Source organism: Rhamphochromis longiceps, linkage group LG14 (assembly GCF_057381845.1).
Source record: "Rhamphochromis longiceps isolate RC_006_pf linkage group LG14, R_longiceps_female_GT1.1, whole genome shotgun sequence".
In the NCBI taxonomy this organism is placed as follows: Eukaryota; Metazoa; Chordata; class Actinopteri; order Cichliformes; family Cichlidae; genus Rhamphochromis; species Rhamphochromis longiceps.
In genome coordinates this window covers 12027835-12049642 of record NC_140570.1, presented here as the reverse complement: position 1 = coordinate 12049642, position 21808 = coordinate 12027835, and the positions used below count along the sequence as shown (strand labels likewise).

At 37.8% G+C, this 21808-nt stretch overlaps 1 protein-coding gene across 1 annotated transcript; it reads left to right on the top strand.

Annotated features, from left to right (window-relative positions):
- The first annotated feature begins 15172 nt into the window (after positions 1 to 15172).
- On the top strand, positions 15173 to 19184 carry LOC146653708 (uncharacterized). The gene is made up of 5 exons (XM_085380652.1): positions 15173 to 15610; positions 17483 to 17604; positions 17909 to 18067; positions 18391 to 18486; positions 18897 to 19184. The coding sequence occupies exons 2-5, from the start codon at positions 17494 to 17496 to the stop codon at positions 19182 to 19184; spliced, it is 654 nt and encodes a 217-aa protein (XP_085236778.1). The 5' UTR covers positions 15173 to 15610; positions 17483 to 17493.
- Positions 19185 to 21808: the final 2624 nt, after the last annotated feature.

The window sequence follows — 21808 nt, the reverse complement described above, 5'->3', positions numbered from 1 at the left end:
TTTCCTCATTTTAATTAAAAAAAATGAAATTAGAGAATTTAATAAAGCCTCTAAGCAGCCATTGTTTGCGAGTTGTGAGAACAAAGGCCTGCTGACCTCTGTTTACTGACTGACATCTTGGAATAACCAGCAGTGCTATTCAGTGATCTAAGTGTCCATTTAAGTTTCTATTTCCAAAATACGTTTTTGCATTTCAGTCTTAAAATGTGATGAAAACATGATATATTTCTGTTCTTGTCAGATAAGTATGTGTGCGTAGTGTGCAGCAAAAATTTAGAGTTCAATCTTCATAGCTTTTTGAACTGTGATATTATTTCTTTTTAGATGTTTGTTGTTAGTTTTTTTTATTAAATTGTCATTACAGAAGAAAGGAGATGTAACATAAATGGAAAGAACGAAAGCACAAGTTGAACTAGTCAGCACTAGTCAGAAGAGGTTAAAAACTGGCAAGACATCAAAAGTTTACCCCTCTAAACAAAATGTTCTGCCAGAAGAAGTAAGGAAGAAATAAGTTAGTAAGTAAACAGCAGGCAGGGAATAAATATAACAGTGAATTGCATCAGATGTTTAAAGGAAAAAAAAATGTGTTACCAGTCTACATTTACCAAAAAATGTCATGTGATGAAGGGCTGTAGGGAAAAAATGTATTATGTAGTGTTATGGCTTACAAGTAAATTCATTTATGCTTCATCACATACATATTTGAGTTCCTCTGCTAATAATGCTTCAGCTGACAACCACAATGGAGTGGAGTTAAGTAAGACCAGATTAATCGGCTTGATGACACTACAACAAAATTGAACTGACATGCACTACATCTTGTTTACTGAGCATTATCAACACTTACGTCAGACTTAATGTATATCAACAATCCAGTATCACCAAAGTCTCACGGCAAAATGCGACGCATCTATGTGGATCTCACTTCAGAACACAATGAGTTTGCATGCCTCACATTCCTCATTAAGACTTTTGCTTTTCTAATGAAATGTCAGATGTATATTATGATGCTCTCCGGACTGTAAGTGCTCTAAAAGGAAATGTGAATGTTATTAATGCTAATGGATTTTTTTAAATTATATATTATTTTTGTTTTTAATTGCTATTATTTTAGTGAAGTTTTTGTCCATGTAGGATGTTGCCCATGCTCAAATAAAGGTGCTCTTGAAGGTAATTTAGTGTTGCTAGTACCAGGCTGGACCCCATTTTGCTTTCACAATTGCCTTAATTCTTCATGGCATAGAACAAGCTGCTAGAAACCTTTCTCTGGGAATTTGGTCCATATTGACATTTAAACATCACACAGTCACTGCAGATGTCTGCTACACATTCTTGATACAACTCTCTTGTTCCACCACAATGCAAAGGTGCTCTATTTGATTCAGCTCTTGTGACTGTGGAGGCCGTTTGAGTACAGTACAGTGGAGCCTTTGTCCTGTTCAAGAAACCAGTTTGAGATTATTTGAGCTTTGTAGCATGGTGCATGATCTTGCTGGAAGCAGCCATCAGAAGATGGGTACACTGTAGTTAAAAGACAGTGCCTACTTAGACAGGCTGTGGAGTTTAAATGATGCACAGTTGGTAACAAAGGCCCCAAAATGTACCAATAAAATATCCCTTATCCCACTGAACCATCACCTGCCCGACGGCAGGATGGATCCATGGGTTCTTATGTTTATGTAACATTTTGACCCTTCCATTGAAATATTGCCAAGCATGGCAACTACACTTTTTTTTCCTGTCTACTTTTGGTGAGCCAGTGGAAACTGTAGCCACAATTTTCTGTTCTTAATTGACAGGAGTGGGACCTGCAGCTGCAACCAATCTCATTCAAAGTACAAAGGATTGTGTTTTCAGAGATGCACTTCTTCATACCTTGGTTGTAACGAGTGGGTATTTGAATTACTGTTGCCTTCATGTCATTTCATATCATCCCAAAACAGTCTAGCCGTTCTCGTCTGACCTCTGGCATTAATAAGACTTTTTTTTTTTTTTGCCAAGAGAGCTGCTGCTCACTAGGCATTTTCTCTTTTTCAGACCAGCCTTTGTACACTGTAGAGATGGTTCTGCAAGAAAATTCCAGCACATCAGCAGTTTCTGAAATCTTCACCACCTTGTCACACCAACAACCATGTCACATTCACTCACTTGAATCTGCTTCCTTCCCCATTCTGATGCTCAGTTTAAGCTTCAGCAGTTTGCCTCGACCATGTCTACATCACTAAATACACGAGTTACTAGCATGTGATTTACTAATTAGATAGTTGTATTAAAAAGCAGATAAAAAAAGACTTGGAATTACCAATCATATGGGTTTGTCTGTGAGCAAATAGCATCATTCCTTGAGTGATAAGTTGAGATAAGATTTATTTATTTTTGCTTCTTGAGCTTATAGTGTGAGGCACTGAGTCTGTAACTTTCTGTTCATAAAGGTTGCACTTCTCCACTCTTTAATGAATCATCTTTTTTAAAAAACACAAGCGGATGAGTAGATTTACCTCAAGGTAAATGCTGGTATTTTTTTTTTCTAAATTCAAGCTCGTTGATTTCCTTAAAACAGAAATATATACATAGCCCTAAATAGGGATATGTATATATAAATATCCAGGACTATATAAGATATAGTTGGAATGCATGAATTATAAAAATAGAAGGGAAACAAGCATTTCCATGAATGGCAACCTGTTTTCTGTTGTAATGTGGATACTAACATGCCGATTTACACTGTCTGAGTCATTGGTGTAGTTGCTGAATGCCAGCTGGTGGTGGAGACTGTGGCGGCTGATATCTCTGTGAACAACAGCTGGTCTCATGTTAAATGTATTCCAGCCAATACAGTCTGGTTCCCTCAAATCTGATAGGAGAGGCGTACAGGCCATACTCTGATCTGAAAGGGTTTTTAAGTGCCTTCCGGTAGTTGTTTGAAGATACTTACTGCTCGTGTGCAGCCTTAATAACTGCCTGATTATTCTAACTGGTCAGCTACAACAATAAATGTAGTCTTTAAAATGCAGATGTTTTGGCAGATCTTATGTCTTGGCATTCACATGGTCCTTACTTTGAGACCTACCACCAAAACATTTCTGAATACCAAGGATGCCTTCCTATGGACTTTCTGCCAAAATATACAATCAAGTATGCAACATTTCCTATATAAACCCCATCTTTATTATGTGACTCTTGTCTGTTTTTTGTTTTTATGTGTTCTTGTCTTGACAATAGACCTATGAAGCTGTTCATACAGATCTGTTTTTTTTTGTTGTGTTCGAGTTGTTACAGCTTTTAAAGAAAAAACTAAAAACAAAACTAAAAATAGCTTCAATGAACTACTTAAAGACCAAATAATTTTAAAGTCCATTGCCAAAAGGCATTCCAGTAACACTGACCCAGCACTTGACACTATCACCATTTCGAAGGCTAGCTGAATACTGTCAGTGCGCCTTATAATCCGCTGTGCCTTATGTATGAATTCTGCTTGTACTTACTGACCTCGAACGAATTTTATGTGGTACACGGCGCTCAAAAATTTGTCAAAAAATGTTTTAGTACAACTTTGGTAAGCTACGAAGTCGCACCGCTTGATGGACTGTCGGAGCATTACGGCTACCGTAGTTAGGAGCCTTGTGGAGTAATCTGGGTCCAAAACTCAAGGTCCCAAAGTCAAACGAACACTGTGACATCACTGAGAGTTAAAAGCTGTCTAAATTCTTTAGTCTTTAACAAAATGATCAGCGTTGCTGCTTTACCAGGTGTAACAATTAAGTTTAACATCCAGGCATCCATGAAAACAGAATTTATTAAACTTAACGGAGTTAGAAGTTAGCAGGAAGTTAGCTCGCTAGTTTCTTTCTAAACATGATATACCATGTTCTGACTGAGAGATTTCTGAAAAGTTGTAAACATACACCTCTGCTGTCACTTCCAACATAAAGGAAGACAGAAAACTAAAGTGCAGTGACTTTTGTAGGGTTATTGAAGTTGGACTAGCTGGTATATAGTGATGTTCTATGTGATCGCAAGCAACACAGCTATCGTAGCATAACTGTGCGTCTTATGTATGAAAACAGACCTGTTCATCAACAGTGAGCCTTATAATCCGGTGCATCTTATGGTCCAAAAAAATGCGGTATTCGTTTATACAGATAATTCATCATGCTATTTGACACAGCACAGAGGTAAAGGGACCCACTGTTGCAACTAGATTCAAGATTCAGATTCAACTAGTCTGCGTATGTACTAAATAATGTTTAGAGGCTTTATTAAAGTGAAATAGAGAATTAGGCAGTGCGTATTCCATGCATAAGTATTTTTGCCTTGAGCTTCTCGAGTGCTCAAGATTGGTATACACTGGTAGTGTCATGTGTGGCTGTGTGGCAGGGAGGATGAATGACCCAAATGCAGCACTTATACACAGAATGCAAACTTAAAGCGGCAGCTTTATTGCTGGGAAAACCCTTCATAAAATTAATAAAACAAAAAACCCTCAACATGAAACTAAAAACCAAACACAGAGACATTTACAGCACATGGGGTGGCACGATGCAACAAAGGGCAAAGGAAAACACAGGGGAGCACGCTAATGCGTTAATGAGCTAACCGCGCTAATGCGTTGACGCCATGCAGCGCTAACTCGCAAACGGAGATTTGCCACGTTAATGCGGTTATGGCGTTAACATCATTTCAACGACATTAACGCTGACAGCACTAGTTTTGTGCTATTTTTTTTAATCACATAATGTAGCATATCTTGTAAAAAAGGTCTTGAGTCAAGTCATGTGACTTAGGACCTCAAAATGCAGTTAAAAGCTTCCATAATGTGAGTTTTTTCCGCAGATTTTCAGCATCACAGCTTCTTTCTATATTTATGCCTCCCTTGTTATAGAGCCAAACAGCCATCTGTTCAATTGCCCACACAAATTCAAACCTTTGACCCCGTTATATGTTTCTGGCTGTTGCATATTTCATAGGCCAAATTCTGGCTGATGGGAAGTCAGCACAAACAGCTTGGGACTGGAGGAAAATACAGTAGCATCACTGTCTGACACACTATTATGCATTTTTACTGCTGAGGTGAGAAACAAAGTGATATTTAGTCATATGTTTTAGTTTGTACATCCCCACAGGATAAAGGTGTCCTTGTCCTCTTCTTACTGGCTGCAGATATAAACAGGTGAAGTTTTGTAAAAGCTTTGCTTCACTGAATGTGACATCTTTTAGCTGTCAAGGAATCAGCTTTGCAGAACGAGGTGAAGTAAAGAGGGATTACATTGTCTTTTATTTCCACAATAAGAAAAAAATGATGAAAAAAATATTTTAGTCCTTGTTCTCTTGGATCGTTCAGAGTGAGTATTTGAACATTTTTACTGGCAGATTTCCCAGAGTTATTGAACCTTAAGTCATTTTGGAAAGCTTTTCCAGCTGTTAATCACAGCACAAATAAATGTGACATTTTCTGAATCATGGCATTTGTTTTCAGTCTTTGGTCAATATGTTGTTGTCTGTGAAAAGGTCAATGTGGTGCATTTAAGACTTCATGTTATTTTACTTAAAAGGGTGTTAATTCAAACAGGTGTAGAGAGACAGTTTGTTAATATTTGATTTGGAGTTGCCTTCCTTGCTTCTATCTTCTATCACTAAACACAGCGTTGCTGCAAATACAAAACCTGACAGCCAGCCCATGTTGTTGGGGATTCAAATGTGACCACACATCTGCTTTACTCCCAGGCAGAACAGCAGGCTAATTATTCCCTCAAGTTTCCATATATACCCAGCTCGCCTCTGCGGGCGGTCTATCCTTCAAGCTCGGATCCTCTACCAGAGGTAGAGCTTGTGGGTCGTGCGCAGTATCTTAGCTGTTCCCAGGACTGCGCTCTTCTGGACAGAAATCTCCGATGTTATTCCCGGGATCTGCTGGAGCCACTCGCCTAGCTTGGGAGTCACCGCACCTAGTGCTCCGATTATCACGGGGACCACCGTTACCTTCACCCTCCACATCCTCTCGAGCTCTTCTCTGAGCCCTTGGTATTTCTCCAGCTTCTCGTGTTCTTTCTTTCTGATGTTGCTGTCATTCGGAACCGCTACATCAATCACTACGGCCGTCGTCTTCAGCTTGTCTACCACCGGTTGGTTAGCCACCACCATTTTGTCATAGGCCAAATGCAGGATGATAATGTGCCAAGTATATGCAAGCTGTTGTCAAATCATATCTACCTTGAAGAAACCAAAACTAACAGGATTTTGTTTTGCTTATACTTGTTTTACTTACTTCATATATCTAAATGGGTTTTCCTTGTGTTGAATCCTAGGTTTGAAATACAAAGTAAATAATAAATGTATCAAAAACTGGTACTGTAGGTGAAATTTTACAGCAGAAACATGTGTTCAGTAAATACTCAGTTCAATTCAATTTTATTTTATTCATTCAGCACCAAATTACAACAACAGTCGCCTCAAGGTGCTTTGTATTGTAAGGTAGATGCTACAATAATACATACAGAGAAAAACACAACATTCATATGAACCCCTATAAACGAGCACTTTTGGCGACAGTGGAAAGGAAAAGCTCACTTTTAACAGGAAGAAACACCCGGCAACACCAGGCTCAGGGAGGGGCGGCCATCTGCCTCAACCAGTTGGGGAGAGAGAAAGAAGACAGGATAAAAGACATGGCTGAGATTAATAACAACTTTGATTCAGTGCAGAGAGGTCTATTAACACACAATATTAATAATACAACTAAATATGTAGGCGAATGTAGCTTTTACTTATCATCCCCCAGGGGAAGTGTGACAACCAACATAGATAGATTGTTTTAGAGTTTTTATAAAACAGGATTTGAAGAGCATCATAGTAACATGTTGCTATATAAATACTTCAGAAATAGTAACTGAGTTTACTATTACTGACTTTAATTAGTGTGTAGCATGATAAATGTTATACTTATTAAAACTTTATTGGTTAAAAACGTTAACCAATAAAGTTTAATTAATGTACAATTAATGTGGATTTTATAAAAATCAGAAGAGGGTATGGGAGCTAAAAAGCTCCATTGTTGTCATTAAAAAAAAAGGTGTGTATCAGAGCTTCTGCAAGCACTGGGAAATTCACTTCTCTGGACTATTGAGTGACTTTTATTTCTCAGTGTGTTGCTCTTTGGTGACTTTCCCCTCATGGCATCTCCATTTTTGTAAAGTTGCAGCATTGAGTTAAAATTGTCAGTGGGTGCTTTGAGGATCAGTGAACAAGAAAGTGACATTTTCTGTGGACTTGCTAATGTACTGCAAAATTGGTTTTCTCTCTATTTCATTATGGAGAAGAGAAAAAATACAACATATCGCCAACATATCTGTTCCAACGCATTTTCATAAGAAATTCAGACCATTTAAAATGTGGTCTGAATTTCAGCCACTTCTGTAACAAATCCTAAACTCAGCTGGAGAGAATTTACATTTAAAAAGGTATGTAGGGGTATGAAGATAAAATGTAAGGTAGGGGGTATTTTATTGTTGAAAGTTATATGTGTTATATTAGTAAATTATTAAATACAACTTCCTGAAGGAAAACGATGGTTTGTTGATACCAGGTTATCAGGATAGCAGCCTTTGCCATCCTTACTCATGGAATTAAAGTATGCCAATGTTCTCATAAATATTTCAGTGACCACTGGATGGTCCAAAGGATGTGATGAAAACTTCCCATGTCAATGTATAAGCTGAAAGAACTGGGGCCCGTTCTTCGTACCTCGCTAAGTAGGTTAGCTGGATTAGATTGTTGACGATTTCGCGTGATCTTGGATCGTTCGGTTCCCCGAAGCTCATCCGGGACTTGCTGTCATAGCAACAGAGCCGTAAGCGTAAACCTGCTCGGGAGCAGGTTTACTTTATGTAAACAGGATTAGATCGCGGCCACGCAGGTATGTCCGCTTCATTTATACGAAAGCAACAGCGATATTCCACCACTGTTTCACCATAAATAAATAACATCAATGTAACTAAAGATAATGCAGCACTTGATCCTTGTATTGATGTCACACAGATACATACAGGTCATTCCCCAAAAAAGGGAAATGTACTATTAACATTCTATTACATGTATGTGATTATTACAGATGTTATCCATATTTCAGAGTAGTAATTGTAAATTACTTCGTGTAATCAAGATGAGAGACCACGGCTATAAAAGCGAAGGTGGATTTGGGAAGTCTGTCGCAGCCATGTCCTGTCCGTATACGCGAGCCACCCATTGCGGAAGGTGCAAGATTGATAAGGAGAGTCTTCAGAATCCAGCGTATATTGCGGGACAGACAGGATCCTTTAGCTCAGCGCGACAGTGTGCTCATTGAGAGATATCGATATTCCCGTGAGGGTATTATTTACTTAACCAACTTGTTGACGAGGGGGTGCAGGACCACCACCTGTCTTTTTTTTGCTCTGCCCTTTTCTTGGTTGCTGTTATGAACAAACAAACAGATTATTTCAGGGTCTCTTTCCAAGAGACTAAAAGCAATATAAGTGATAAATATTACCATTCTGTAGAATATTCTCATATTTCACTTTTACTTGTTCCCATGTTCTAGTGGGTCCTGTTGTGGCTCTAATGTGAAAGAGGATATAATGTAACATAATATAATATAATGTAATATAATATTGGATAATATAGTGTAATATAATACATCTACCCTACCGCCTACTGGTGTTGGCCAGAGGGGCCGATGGCACGATATGGCAGCCTGGCTTCTGTCAGTCTGCCCCAGGGCAGCTGTGGCTACAACCGTAGCTGCCTCCACCAGTGTGTGAATGTGAGAGTGACTGAATAGTGGCATTGTAAAGCGCTTTGGGTGCCTTGAAAAGCGCTATATCAATCCACTCCATTATTATTGTTATTATTAGATTACTTACGAGTTTAATTTGTCAGCAACTTCCTGCCAGCCCTCTCTCCTTGCTTTTGCAGCCTTTGCAGTGTTCCCTTGCGTTCTGATTAAACTCTGAAACTCCTGAAATCCCACACTCAAGAGTTCTTGCTCTGCTGCCGAAAAATACCGAGCGCGCTCCTTCGACATTTTCGCCGACCAATCAGAGGGTTGCCGATCACTGTTTCTGCTATCGATGCGTATCCCCTTTTACGACACCCAGTGATCGCACATTACTTCAGCCAGCTGTACTAATCGTCAACAGCAGGTGTGTTCGGGGAACCGGATTAGCGAGCTCATGGTTATCGCGATGGTTTGGTCTTGGATGTGTCATTTGATCTTGGATGTAGTGAGCGACGTACGAAGAACGGGCCCCTGGGTCCAGATACTGAGGCAATACTGGCAACATGGAGGATTATTTCTAACACTGCTGTGTGCTTATCCTCATATGCTAATCCAGTTTCCTCCAAGTTTTTTTTCCCTTGATTTTGTGTTTTACTTGTAATAAAGAATTCCACAGCGATACCAAATTCTTGCATTAAACAGACATGCTATTGTTTTCCTTACAAACTTTAAGTGACAGCCAGACAGACCTATTTTTCCCAACTGAAAACAGCAGAAATAATACCTCATATCTGGAAGGTGTTGAAGTCTCAAACACTGAATGGGAGTGGAATATATATCTGTATGTAACTAAATGGAAGAGCACATTTAAGTAAAATAATTTTGAAGGTTTTGAAGGTACATTTTAAATGGCAAATTTGTTTCAAATCATTGTAATCAGCGCATCTTAGGCTCCGTTGTGTTTGCTTTGCAGCTGTTACATCTTTTTTTTGTTGCCATAAATCATAAATTAGATGTGATGAAGAAATAAAATTGGGGTCTTCTACTATGGTGATCACTGTGAAAGGCTGTAGTTGTTTCCAAAAATTGAAATGTTTTGAAAGAAAAATGAAAGACTATGTTTTGCAGTGGTGTTGTTATAAGAAATTAAGACTCCTTGTTTTTTCTCTTTTTTCTATCCTTTTACAGGTAAGATGGCCATATTTGAGCCACCTATGTTGACTGTGGCTTCTGGAATGGGACATACAGTAAGACTTTCAATGTCTTAACTGTGTTCATCTTAGTTAAATCAATAATTCATACATCTTTGAGATTTTTCCATAGTAGAGCAAGGCTAAGTATTCTGATGCTGTATGTTTCCTGCTGCACTGCCTTTGCCTCTGTGTGCTGCTTGTAAATATTGTTTGGGGTTAAGCACTCGGTCATACTACAGTGCTCTTCACTCTGAACTGTTAAACTTTGCTTACACTTATACTGAGAATATGAAAAACATACCCTTACTTTCTCCTACATTGTATAATACAATGGGTGCTGTGCTACAGATGGAGACAGGGTGTGTTGCTGTGATGATAAAGGTTATGCAGGCTGTGTTGTGGGTTCGTCCACAGTGTCAGGAGATGCTTCAGGAGTAGATGTGATTAACAAAGAGGTTAAAAGACCATCAGCGGGAAGCCAGAAGAGAGAAACACAACATCATCATCTGCTAATGGACTCACTTTAATATCACTGCAAATGCTGTGCAGTGCAAGCTGCACGCAGAGAGAAACCATTTACAACTGCTGTTGTCCATGATTATATATCCTATAGGTATGCCATCAGTGAGGCTCAATGATGCAGGTCTCACCTATTTACAAACAGTCTGTCTGTTTCCTCCTTCCTTTTTTTTCACGAGAGATATCGTTAACTCATTAAACATGAGAGCTCAATGGATGAGGTAGTGAAAAGACATGAAAAGTATGTCTCTTCAATATTCTGCTTTAAACTTCATATAAAATGAGAAAAAATGATATTGGTGATGAAAAAACCCCAACAGCGATTCATCTGTTTTGTTGTTCATCTTGTACAAACTTCTGACAAGTGTATAATTACACGTAATGATTAGAAAATTTTGCATTTACTAGGTTGGACATGGCAAAATGTCACCAGATCAGTCAGCTGCAAGTTTGTACATTTTACCTTTCTGTGTAGTCTAAGGAGCTTGAAAAACACTCCTTAGATTACCATGATCTGGATGACTGAAAACCTTCACAGACTCATTCTCTGTATATACTCAGACACAAAAAGGTACAAATACATAAAAAATGAATAACCTGAGAGAACATAGTTATATTTGAATTGGTACATCGGGCTTTTATGTCTCTCTGTAAGTATTGCTTTCCCCTCTGGAGTCTTTTAGGTGGTCATTTTGGAAAATATAATAATTCACCAATTCCACTTGCAATAATTTCATGCTGCACTTATGTTTGAAATCCAATATCAAGGGGATGGATAAAAAAAAAAACCCTACCTGCAACAAAAAACAAAACAAAACAAAAAAAGGTCATATCATCAACTCCACCCATGGAGGACGTGTGAGTTGGAAATGTGCCTGAAGAGATTAATACTAATTTGATTCAGCTGAGTGATTTTCCCCCCTGATCTGAGTACTGCTATTTTTATAATTTAAGCCACCTGTATTAATGCTTTATAATGCTGAGACTCAAGAGCAGTAAAACAAAAGACATCAGAAAACTGAAGGCACTGACTCTGCGGTGTCACACAGGTCATACAGGGAACAGACATCATTTTAATTGTGTGGTGACAGTTCATGCTGCATGAAAACCAATTTTTCACAGAGAGGTTTTTTTTTTGTGAGCTGTCAGAGGTGCAGACATTGTGTTCAAAGAATGGGACACATGCTACACTTTCACATTTGCAGCACTTATAAAATAATAATTAGCAAAATGTGTAATTTTCACTGACTTTGACAAGTCACTTAGTTGACCTGGATGACTGAGAATCTTCCCAGACTGCACTGTACATAGTAATGTATACATAATTCTGTTTTGTCTGGATTATCTTATGCTCAATAAGATCATGCAGACAAATGAACATAAATTACATAAATTTGTAACACAACTATGCCATTTTAATCAGAATCAGAATCAGAATACTTTATTGATCCCTGGGGGAAATTATTTTTTTGTTACAGTGCTCCATTATAAACCAACATTAACAAGACAGACAATACGTTAACTAAGAATAGTACTATATATATATATTAGGGGTGCAACGATATTCGTATCGATATTGAACCGTTCGATACAGTGCTTTCGGTTCGGTACGCATATGTATCAAACAATACAACATTTGTAATTTATTTTATCAACTTTCCTTCTGACGATGCTGTCTGTGTTGAGCGCTCAGTGAATCTGTGTTCGACTACTCCGCCTAGGCTGCACTGTCGAGCGCAGATCCACTGAGCGCTCAACACAGACAGCATAGTCAGAAGGAAGAGCGCAGGGCAAGCTAGCAAGACAGAAGTTAAGCTCTCCTTGCAACAGGCAAATTGAACGTCATTCAGATCTGGCGTTTGGAATTATTTTGGTTTTCATGTGACGTATGACCCTGAAGGTAAGCGAGTCATGGACTAAAGTAAAACAGTATGTTGAATGTGCCATGCAATGCTCAATTACATTGGTGTGAACTAGTGTGTTAGCGCAGTTAGCTCGTTAACGTGTTGGCCGTCTAGCCCCATGCACGGAGTGATCGGCGGTAGCTCGTTAACGGAGATTTGCCGTGTTGTGGCGTTAAGGTCATTTCAACGAGATTAACCTGAAAGCACTAGTGGGAACACAACGAATATGACTGCACATTTACGCCGACATCATCGTAGTGCAAAGACAAGTGGAAGCAGACAAAAAAAGCAAGCATGCTACTAACTTTAGCCGAGTCATTTAGACAGCTGTTAGCACATGATTCTCCTTATGCTGCTGAGAATATAGCCCAGAAGAAGCGGATAGTATAGCTTTTATTTTGGAAAGAGCCATTTCTCTGTAATAAACTCTCTTTTCCAAAGATGAGTGATTCCTCAATCAGATACAGGGCTTGCAATATCGCTAGCCCGACGTCCCGGAGCTAGCGATTTTTTCAGTCGGGCTACCAAAATCTATCTCTTCCCTGCCTGTCGGGCTATTGTAGGAAAAATATATGTCAATGCTTTTGCATTCTTTCGGAAATGTAGCTGGGTGATTATGTCATTGGCATCGGTGAGCCACTGTCAATATGTGACATATTGAAGTCGCGTTTGAATTTGCGCTTGTTTTTTTGCTTTCACTTTGCAATCGTGCAAACTGTGTATAGAGAGCGACAGCACTGATCTGTGAGTGATGATAATTTGTGCACCAATTCCTCTGACATCGTCTTATTAATCGTTAGCTTACTATGCAAACATGACAAGTGAAATCTCCCGCAGCTTAAACATGTGAGAGGTTGATCGCGCAGAGAATCGCTGAGCTTATGTGAGTGAGTGTGTAAAAGCATTTCAGTTCTGCTGAGCCAAATAAGACAGGTCAGGGTGAAGAAGTGACAGCCAAAGAAAAGCTTACCACAAAACGGAGAAGTTATGACAAATCAGACTATGAGGCAAAAAGAAAGTGCAGCTTTATGGTTTCATGGACAAAAGAATTTCTGTGGCTGCAATATGATGAGCTAAATAACCAGGGCTGCACATAAGTGGTCCGCAGGTGCGCATTCGCTGTCAAAATAAAAAACACGCACAAGGGTTAGGGTTAAATTTAAAAACTGTACTTTTGAGTTAAAATATATATTTATAATTTTAATAAATGACAAATTAAAAATGCATGAACATTTTTTTGTATCGAAAAAATATCGAACCGTGACACCAAAGTATCGAACCGAACCGAACCGCAAATTTTGTGTATCGTTGCACCCCTAATATATATATATATATATATATATATAAGTCACTCATTAATAAGTAGCTGAAAAAGAAACGTGTAGTTGTAGCAGTAACCAGTGTGTTAAGTGGGTGTGTTGTACAGGGAGATGGCCACAGGCAGGAAAGATTTCCTGTGTCGTTCAGTGGTGCTTTTCGGTAATCTCAGTCTCTCACTGAATGTGCTCCTGTGACTGACCAGCATGTCATGGAGTGGGTGGGAGGTGTTATCCAACATTGTCTTTATTTCTGCATTCACTTGTCTCACGCAGACTTTTCTTTTATAATTTCCTTCAACTCTTTGATCCTGACACTGTTGTATTTGTATTTGAAGCTACCCAGCAAGCATTACACTTAAGCTCCATCCAAGAGAACCTCATTACCATCTTTATTCATATAGTATCAGCGGTTTGCACAGTAATTACAGAAGTTAAAGAGAGAGCAAATGGCTATACACTACCCCCCCCCCCCCCCCCCCCCCCCCCCCCCAATCATGAGCACTTAATCAAAAGCCATTATAATCATTTTTACTACTACTTTTTGCATTGCAACAATTTATATAATAAAATATCAATATTATAAATACTGTAAAGATTTGGTAAAACATCTGCAGAAATCATAACAGTTTCTCTCTCTCTCTCTCTCTCTCTCTCTCTCTCTTCCTCTCTCTCTCTCAGTCAAAGGATTTCTTTTTAGCAACTGATTACTAAACCTTTAACCATTAGGTCAGATCTTCTGAAACAAACTAGAGCGTGAATAGGATTCAATAACAAATGGACTGGTGTTCATAGCATCTTTATATACGGATTAATCCCTTTTAAATGTGCAGCTATCTAAATCTTCTGCATGGCAAATGCTCTACAAATTGAATTTCTTCAGTGTTTCTTCACAATGTGTCAGACTGAGAGTCATCAGATCACTCGAGTCTTCAATAAGACTTTAATGTTGACTCAAGCATCTCTCAGACCTGCTCAGTTCTTTTGAGACAAACATGCCACGCAAAGCTATCTTACCCAGATAACCACAGATGTGCCAGTGTTTGCCCTATTTAATGGACTGATTAATATGTTCCTCTTATGTTTTTACCAGCATCTATTATTCTTAAGTAAGGAATATTTTGATATGTTCCTTGAGAACAATATTAGAATAATTTGATGAAAATGAAAATTTATGCTGGATATAATCTTTTTTGTTGGCTGACAGTTTTGATTCAAATAACAGTCAGTTTGCCTGCTTATGATATGTGAATGAACTTTATGTGGGTCTACCGTTCCTCTGCCTGTGTTTTTCACACTCTTAACTGTCTCCCCCCCCTCTCAGTTATGTAATGATATTCTTGTTCAGGCCTTCATGTTTTGCTCCATAATCACTGCACAGCACAGAAGCGTGGGCAAGGACTGGACTTATTCATGCACTGAGACAGTGTTTCCACCTCCCTGTTGTGTGGTGCTGGACACCTGCACTGTAAAAACGATAACTAGCAATTGTTGATTTCACTAAAGTTTTTAAATTAAACTGACTTAGAAATAAAACTTTCCATTTACAACCTAAAAAAGCTTGTCTACCCAACAAATTTCTTTCATTGTTGTCCTAACTAAGATTTTCTAGACAGCATAACAAAGATTATCAACTTTTGAGCAGAGTTTCTGAGTCAAGTTGGGAACCAGTGGGAAACCCCGTAGATGACTGGCACATGTGGTCTGAACAAGTTTGAACTAAACCAAACGGACTTTCAACTGAGCTTGAGCAGACCTGAGCTGTGTGATAGTGGTTTACCATGTGTTCTAGACTAAAAACCTCCTAAGAAAATTTGAACCATCGTGGCTAGATTTGGATGTAAAATGCAATTTTTCGACCATTGAGGATTTTCACTTCTGCAGTTTTGGACAGGTGCTGGAGCTGCCGACCATTTACCCTAGCAGGTAAGCTAACTACATGTGTTATTAAGATTTTCTACAAGCGCCTAGGCTGCATCCTCCTGAGGACCCGGGAGGATGGAACTAGTAAAACACTGAAAAAGGCCAACTATAGCATTTTTAAGTTATCTAAGTGACTTAATTGACCCCCCCCCCCTTGGCTAGCTATCGAGCTGGTGGGTAACAGACGTCTCCGAAAGCGTCGGAGCACTTTTGCAAATATATGTTGTCTTAATAAACTGAACAGATATTAGCAATTTACACAGCTACATTAACGCCTGAAAATATCTTAAAAGTTTATTTTGTGACCCAGAAAGAGTAATATTAAAACTAATTCCACAGATAGAATTTGCACATGCGCAATAAGGATCGGGGAGTCCGATCCGTAACTTTTTTCTCTCGTTTTTTTTCTACATTATATTGAAATGTTTCAATATTGCAAACATTTTAAGAGATGCTTATTATAAGGAGGACGTATTTCTCGGACGCATTTAGAGGAGTCCACTATGAATTTGGGCAGCCTTCGTCGCGCCGCTGTGTCGTAATCGGGCTACAAGCAGCCTCTGAAGGTTTTAGCTCAGAGAAAGACTTCAGTAGATTCATTGCTGGACATCTCTATAATGACTTTACTGTGAAATGGGAAAATGTTGTATTTTGTTTCTTTCGAAGGCAAAAACAAGAAGATGTTTACTTTATAATAAACTTATTAGTTATCTTAGCTAAATTTTATTTTCACAAATGCAAATACAGTAACAAAAAACCTAATTTTAAACATTACTATAATGATGTTTTATGTTACATAAAATTGATTAGTGGATCACTTAACAAAAAGGCTATGAAAACTATTACCATTTGTAGTAATTACAAATTATTTGAATGTATGTAATTCTTTGTATTACACCCCCTGGCATATGTTAATTTTGTTCTGATTGTATACATGTTCTGTATACTGTTTCTTAATAAAGTTTAATATTTAAAAAAAAAAAAAGGTTTTAGCTCAGAGTAGTGGCCAGCGCAAAAAGTAATGTTTAATGTTAAACACTCTGAAATTCAGACAGACATCACTAAATGACGGTATCTCACACTGGCTTTTTACAGCACTTCTGCCATGGTAAAACTTATTAGCTTATTACCCGTTTTGTAACCAGTTTCAATGTTATCTTTGCATGAAAACGTTATGTTAACCTTGACAACAAACTGGGCCAAGCACGCGTTGTCATGGAGACTCTTTCATGGGTCGGTGTAGGATATGTGCGCCAATTATATGACAGTGATATAAGTAACTTGCATATTGTCTAATATTTGTCTAATATTGTTTTTTCACTTTTTCAATAGTCACCGTTTATCCGGTGCAGCACTGTTACTTTAAAGTAATGTTTAAAGCTGACTTGACAGTTTGTCAGCTGGTGTAAGATTGCCTAATGTACTGTAAGTTAATTGTCACACGCAAATTAAAGTTGTACTTCATGCTCTGTATTATAAGATTGCTACATTTTCAGAGCTTTTTACATAGTGGGGAAGGAGACAATATTAAAGGAATGATTGTGTGTTGCTGATGTATATTGTGTTACAGATAGTATTAATTTTTCTATAGTTATTGCATTTTTTTATCATAGTAACAAAAAAATGTTTGAATTCAAGCTTGCATTTATGTTACATGTCATGTATGTTATCAATCATATACTTGATATAGTAGACAAGTGGTCATATGTAAGTTAATATGATTCCTTACATATTTTTTTCATGATGTCTCTGGTTTTGGCTTGTTGATGCATTCAGCTCCTGCATCTATGGATTCCTTCTGTGTGTTAGATATGGATGTTTTATCCCATTGCAAAAGTGCTTTTGGCAAAATTGACTATGTCTCTTGTGTTTCAGGGGTGGAGTTCATGCAGTGCCGATTTTGCAAATTCACAAGCTCCAGTCAAGAGACTCTTTTGAAACATTTCCGCCTTCATCACGGACAAGGTGCACATTGGCCATGCATTCACACAGACTGTGTATGTGTATTTAAAACACCTGGAGCATTACGATCACACCTCTCAAGGTCACACTCAATAGTAAAAATCCACAAAAATTCCACATTTCAGTGTGAACATAATATATATTTGCATATTGATACTGTTTTTTGTGGAGGGTGTTTCTATTCCTGTGCAAAATGTGTATTCATGAGAGATTTTTGAAGTAGGTTTTGCGGTTGATAACACAGTCAGGCATATAACATGGTGCAGACTGTACAAGGCAGCTACCCAGAAATTTTCTGTGCTGAATAAATGGCAATATTTTGGTTATTGTCTTGTTTAGATATCTGAAGAATTTCATCGGATCACAAGCAAAGACCTCCTGGGGACGTTCAATGCATCCCTGGACAAATTTGTGCCTGGCCTGCTGAAACTATACCGGTCTAAGAAGGGAGCTCTTGGTGAGGAGATGGAAGACATCTTGGATAAACTTGATGAACAGGTAAGTGCTCCTTTACCTGACATTTTTAGAAGAGAGTATACCTTTGTCATAACAGAAAAAAATGTTGGCTTCAGCCAAAACACATCAATGGAAATGAATGTCATCAGTCATTACTTTGTTTTTATTTGGCGGTATTTTATTTAATTTGTAAAAAGAAAGTAAAATTGTTAAAATGGTGTTTTGTTTTTTTAAGTTTTACATGTTGCTGGGCCTGATCTGTATTTTATTTTCATTACTATAAGAGTTCTGATTTTGCATTGTGTGTAGGTACACCACGTTACTATACTAATTTAAATGTCTGTTTTCCACTGAATACTCTTTAGACATCTGACATTGTGTCCCACCAAAAGACAGCAGCACTGAGAGGCCTGCCCATTTTCCTCGGAGAGGATGCAACACAGGTTTTCCTGAAGTGCTTAGTAAGTACAAAAAAGTAATGCAAGAAAAACTAGTTGCTATGAGATGTTTTTAAAAGATGATTTAATCCAAAATGGAAATGTACACTTCCTCAGTGCAGTCCAGATAATTTTATGGTGAGGATTGCAGTTGTCATAACTCTCGCTGCTTTTTTTTCTGCTGAGGAGCACCTGGGCATTGTTAGCGGGTGTTCAACAGCAGAAAATATTTTTGTACAAAACTCATCACAAGGTTGGTTGGTGAAAGATATTGTGCCGTTAATTAAAGGAAAATAAGCTTTTTCTTTTTAAAACCTCCATGAGTCAAATGAGCATCATGGTATAGAGGTTAAAGTTAAGATCTTTAGAAATGTATTTTGTCTTTAATTTTTCTTAGCTTTCAATAATTCATATTTTACTTTTCTTCTCTTCAGGACACTGACATTTTGGAACCAGTGTTGAACGGTGCATCAGTTGCCATCCTCACCATCCTGCAAGATGACGATGCCGATACGTCTGTGCGAGAACAGGCTGTTGTGTTGGAAGGGGACATCGTGCTACATAACATTCCAGACCTCTCTACTGCCTTGGCATACCTCTTTGGCCTTCTGTATGCCCTCAACATTGATTATCCAAAGCAGATGAGTTTACCTTTGAAGCAATTCAGGGCATCTTTTTTGAACTCGGTGGCTCTCGATGCTCACAGCGCACAAGGTCTCTAAAAACAAAGCTTTTGCTGTGACTGTTAACGGGGAAGCCAGACATGAGTTTAACTTGTTCTTAAACATGTTCAAGTGCATTGTAGAGTCATGTAAAAAACAAAACAAAACCCAGTAGTTCAACCCCTTTCCCTCTATATAATCGTTCATTTTACCTGATAGTTCACTGTTCATTGATGGTAACATTTCTAATAACTTTTGACTTCTGTAGTTCATCATAGTGAGCCCATGTAAAATGTCAATGTCTGGGTACAAAGGCAATTGTTTGTTGCACTACCCTATTTAGTGTGCAATAGTTAAGTTAAGCTTTTACAGGACAGTCAGGGTGTGAACGTGAATGACTAAGCTGCTGGACACTTTTCTTTTTTTCTGGACTCTGGAATTTTAATGTCTCTGCTGGGGTGCTCAAAGCACCCTAAAGAAACTGGCAACACGTTTTTTTCTGTTTGTTTGCTTTTTTACAGAAATTCACCCCACTGCCCATGACCTTCTGAAATATACTGAAAGCACTGTTGAAAAAAATAAATACGTTTTTACATAACATTCAGTTGTGCTTTGTTTTATTCTATATCTGTTTGAGTGTTTTTTCAAGTACGATAACAGCATACATTTTTCTTTATTAATATTGGTAAATTTTCAACTCACTGGAGTAAGAATTGTATGATTATTCAACAAGAATATCTGTGTTTGGTGAATTTAGGAATACATGGCCTTGGAGGGAATGATTGTATGTTAATTCAACAGGAATATCTTTGTTTGGTGAAGGCAGAAATACATGGCATTGAAACCAGAATTTCTTTGTTAGACTTACAGGATTATCCTAATTAGGTGAACAAGTAGATCCAAGTTGGCAGAACATGAAAATATTAGTTAAGTCAACTACAGTTGGCAGAAGTTGAGAAAACTCAAAAATCTCTTGCATCATGTTGCCTTGAAATTTTAAGTTTTCTCAACTTTTTCTTTTTTACAGTGTGCTGCGGTTCACTGAATGCCAGCTTGCTCCCTGTGGTGGGATTTATTGCCAGTCCTTTATGCTTTCCAGCTAGCAGTGTGTTTCAAATTAATGTTGATAAAATTCCCAGCATTTACCACAGTCTTTACACCTAAGTACATTTATTAACAAGACTTTTTTAATCCCATTGGCATAAATATTAATTTTGTCAAAATCAGTCTTTTCTAACACCACTTTCTTCTAAATATTGACCACTCTCTACGTGTAATCCTGCTGATTTTGTGACGTTAAACACAAAATTCATCAGGCATTTTATGAGAAGGCTTTGCAAAGGTTTTTAAAACGGAAAATAATTTATTTCATTTTATTAATCTTCAGCTTTTGACCTGACATGTAACTCCCAAGTAATTTAACTACACATCAAATCAGCGCAGGGGTTATGAATTGAATGGTGTGGAATATTGTAGTGTAGGGTTAAAAGTTGATTCCACTTACATCGTAAGTCAGGATGTAGATTTCCCACAGAAGTCTAATGTATGTCCCCTTGAAGTATTCACTCAGGGTTAACGTCACTCTGAGCTCTTGCCTAGCTTAGCTTTAGCATGCTGTTAGTGAATGCGCTTGCAAAGAGCCAAAATCGTGTTAGTAGCATAATGCGGTTGTTTCTGCCCTTCACTATTGTGCTCTCATCCTTTTGTGCAATAAAATTAAAAGTAATATCCATGCTGTAGACTGTAGACTGCACTACTAATTTAATGCTCTAAAGGGAAATCAGCTGATTGTACACTGTTCCAAAAAATAGTAATGTCAAATTATTTTACTGTGTATTTTACAGTTGTGTACTGTTTTTCTAGAATATCATTACATTTACATAAGTAGACTGTGATCTGACACGTCAAATGTAAAATAACAAAACATCACTGTAAATGTAATAAAACACAATTTACTTGTTTTTTAAATATATTTTTTGTACATATGCATATTTAGATTGTAAAATACATCCAGAAATGTATCATAATTTCACAAATATTTTTCTATTATGTGAGAGAATGAGTCAAATGTAATACTATGGAAAAATATATAAAATGATCGAAAATTAATGAGAATAATCAATAATTAAAGGAGTATTTGAATTATAATTTTGCTGAAAATTTCATGTCACCTAGGTCTGATTCAATAATTCAGAGGTAAAATATGTGAAAATCTAATAAATAGGAATAAAAACTAAAAAAAACATATTGTGGCGTGTTGGGGGAACAGCTAGTTCTCTCCCATCATGCCATGGGACATGTGCTGCTGTTTAGATGTTCTTGTTTTATTGTTTATGGTTACGTTACTTTTAACTGTTATCTTGAATGTTGTGTTTACGCCGTGGTGCAGAGTCACTGACAGTTGTTGTTTTGTAGAGGGAGTGCTGTACCATGAGTGACTTCTGTTGTGCTGTTGTTGAAGCTTGAGGCACATCGTAGCACCAGCAAGTGTTTTAATAAAGAGCTCCACCTACCAGCTTGGGGTTAAATAACAAGCTTAATCTCTCTCTGTGAGCTTCTTTGTTAAGATTACTCTGCATGCCACAATGTAAAGCATTGCTTAGCCGTGGTGTGCTAATTATATATTTTGAAAAAGAAATGTAGAGGTAGGAATTGCAATTAATATAAATAACATGACGCTAAGC